The 1,210-nt window shown below is 53.6% G+C and overlaps 1 protein-coding gene across 1 annotated transcript; it reads right to left on the bottom strand.

The window, feature by feature from the left end:
* Positions 1-252: 252 nt before the first annotated feature.
* Positions 253-476, bottom strand: SDRG_17292 (hypothetical protein; the record flags this gene model as incomplete). The annotated part of the gene is made up of 2 exons (XM_008623531.1): positions 253-306; positions 363-476. The coding sequence occupies 2 exons, from the start codon at positions 474-476 to the stop codon at positions 253-255; spliced, it is 168 nt and encodes a 55-aa protein (XP_008621753.1).
* Between the last annotated feature and the right edge of the window lie 734 nt (positions 477-1,210).

Genomic DNA, 1,210 nt, shown 5'->3' with positions numbered 1-1,210 from the left:
CTCTGGGTGCTGGATCGAGGTGACAGACGACACGACGCTTAGTAGTCTACGGTCCGCGTACAGGAGTCTGCGTCGTGCGAGCATGCGCTATGCGAGTGGGTTCTACTACACTGTACGAGATGGATCTCTGAGCCCATTTCCAACGACGACGTGCTACAGTCTGTATGCATTCAGGAGTAGCAAAGTCTGCAAGTTAGTATTGTTAATATGATTTTACGCGAAATACGTTTGATTGATTGAATGTTATTGGGACTACAAAGCGAGCCCGGCGAGTCGAGCTGGCGATGTAGTTAAAGGGTTGGCGCCCTAAAATACAAAATCAAAATGTGTAAAAGACAAGAGGAGAATGAATATAGGCATACCGGCACGTTCGAGAGAAGAATCGCCATGCGAATCTTTTCGAGCTTGGACGCGCCGAGGAAGCTTGCCTTGGCGGACAACGTGATCGTTAAAGCCTTCGTGTTCAAGCACGACATTGGAAAAATGCAGGCCTTGCAAGACCTTGGATGTCTTCGCTGCCAGAAGAAGAGCGCGATGCAGCGCGATCCAGGTTACCAAGCCCGGATCGTGCGCTGCGCTCTTAGCGACGGCGGCTGCGAGATCCGCGTCGCCGGCGAGCGCGAGGAGGAGCCCGTGTGCGGTCGAGGTCGGCGCCTCCGCCAGCCCGGCCTTGGCCTTGACCATTGCTGCCATCATGGTGTCCACCATGAACTTGGTCGCTGCGTCGGTCTTGGGTCGCGCCTGTCTTGATCAGGGCGCGGACACGACCCTTGTCGCGGTGGTCTACCGCGCGTCATGTTCCTTCTTGAGGCGCTCTGCGCCGTCGTCCTGCGCCGCCATGCCGCGAGAGAGCGGCCATTGCGGCGCGTGCAGAGATGCTGATCTTGAGTATGTTGTGGGTCCGGTCCACGCGAGCAAAGCAAATGTGACGTCGACGAAGACGAAGGATAATTGAATTAAAAACTCGCATGCCAATCAAACTAATAGTATGCCAACGACGAAGTAGAAAGTATACGAAACGTTATTGTATTGGGGTGCAAAGTCGCCAAAAAGCCTTTGAATTGTGTCGGACTGTCAGAAAATCCCCCTCGATCTGAAGATGTTAGGCGTTTTGTATGCAGTCAACTCGATCATGTCGACCGATGACGTGGCGCATTTCGAAGTGAATTGGAATGATGGTCTTAGGGTATGGGCCGAGAGAACGTCTCCG

This window comes from Saprolegnia diclina, assembly GCF_000281045.1.
Source record: "Saprolegnia diclina VS20 unplaced genomic scaffold supercont1.249, whole genome shotgun sequence".
NCBI classification, from domain to species: Eukaryota; Oomycota; class Saprolegniomycetes; order Saprolegniales; family Saprolegniaceae; genus Saprolegnia; species Saprolegnia diclina.
Note: the sequence above shows the minus strand (reverse complement) of the source record. Positions and strands in the feature narration are given on the sequence as shown.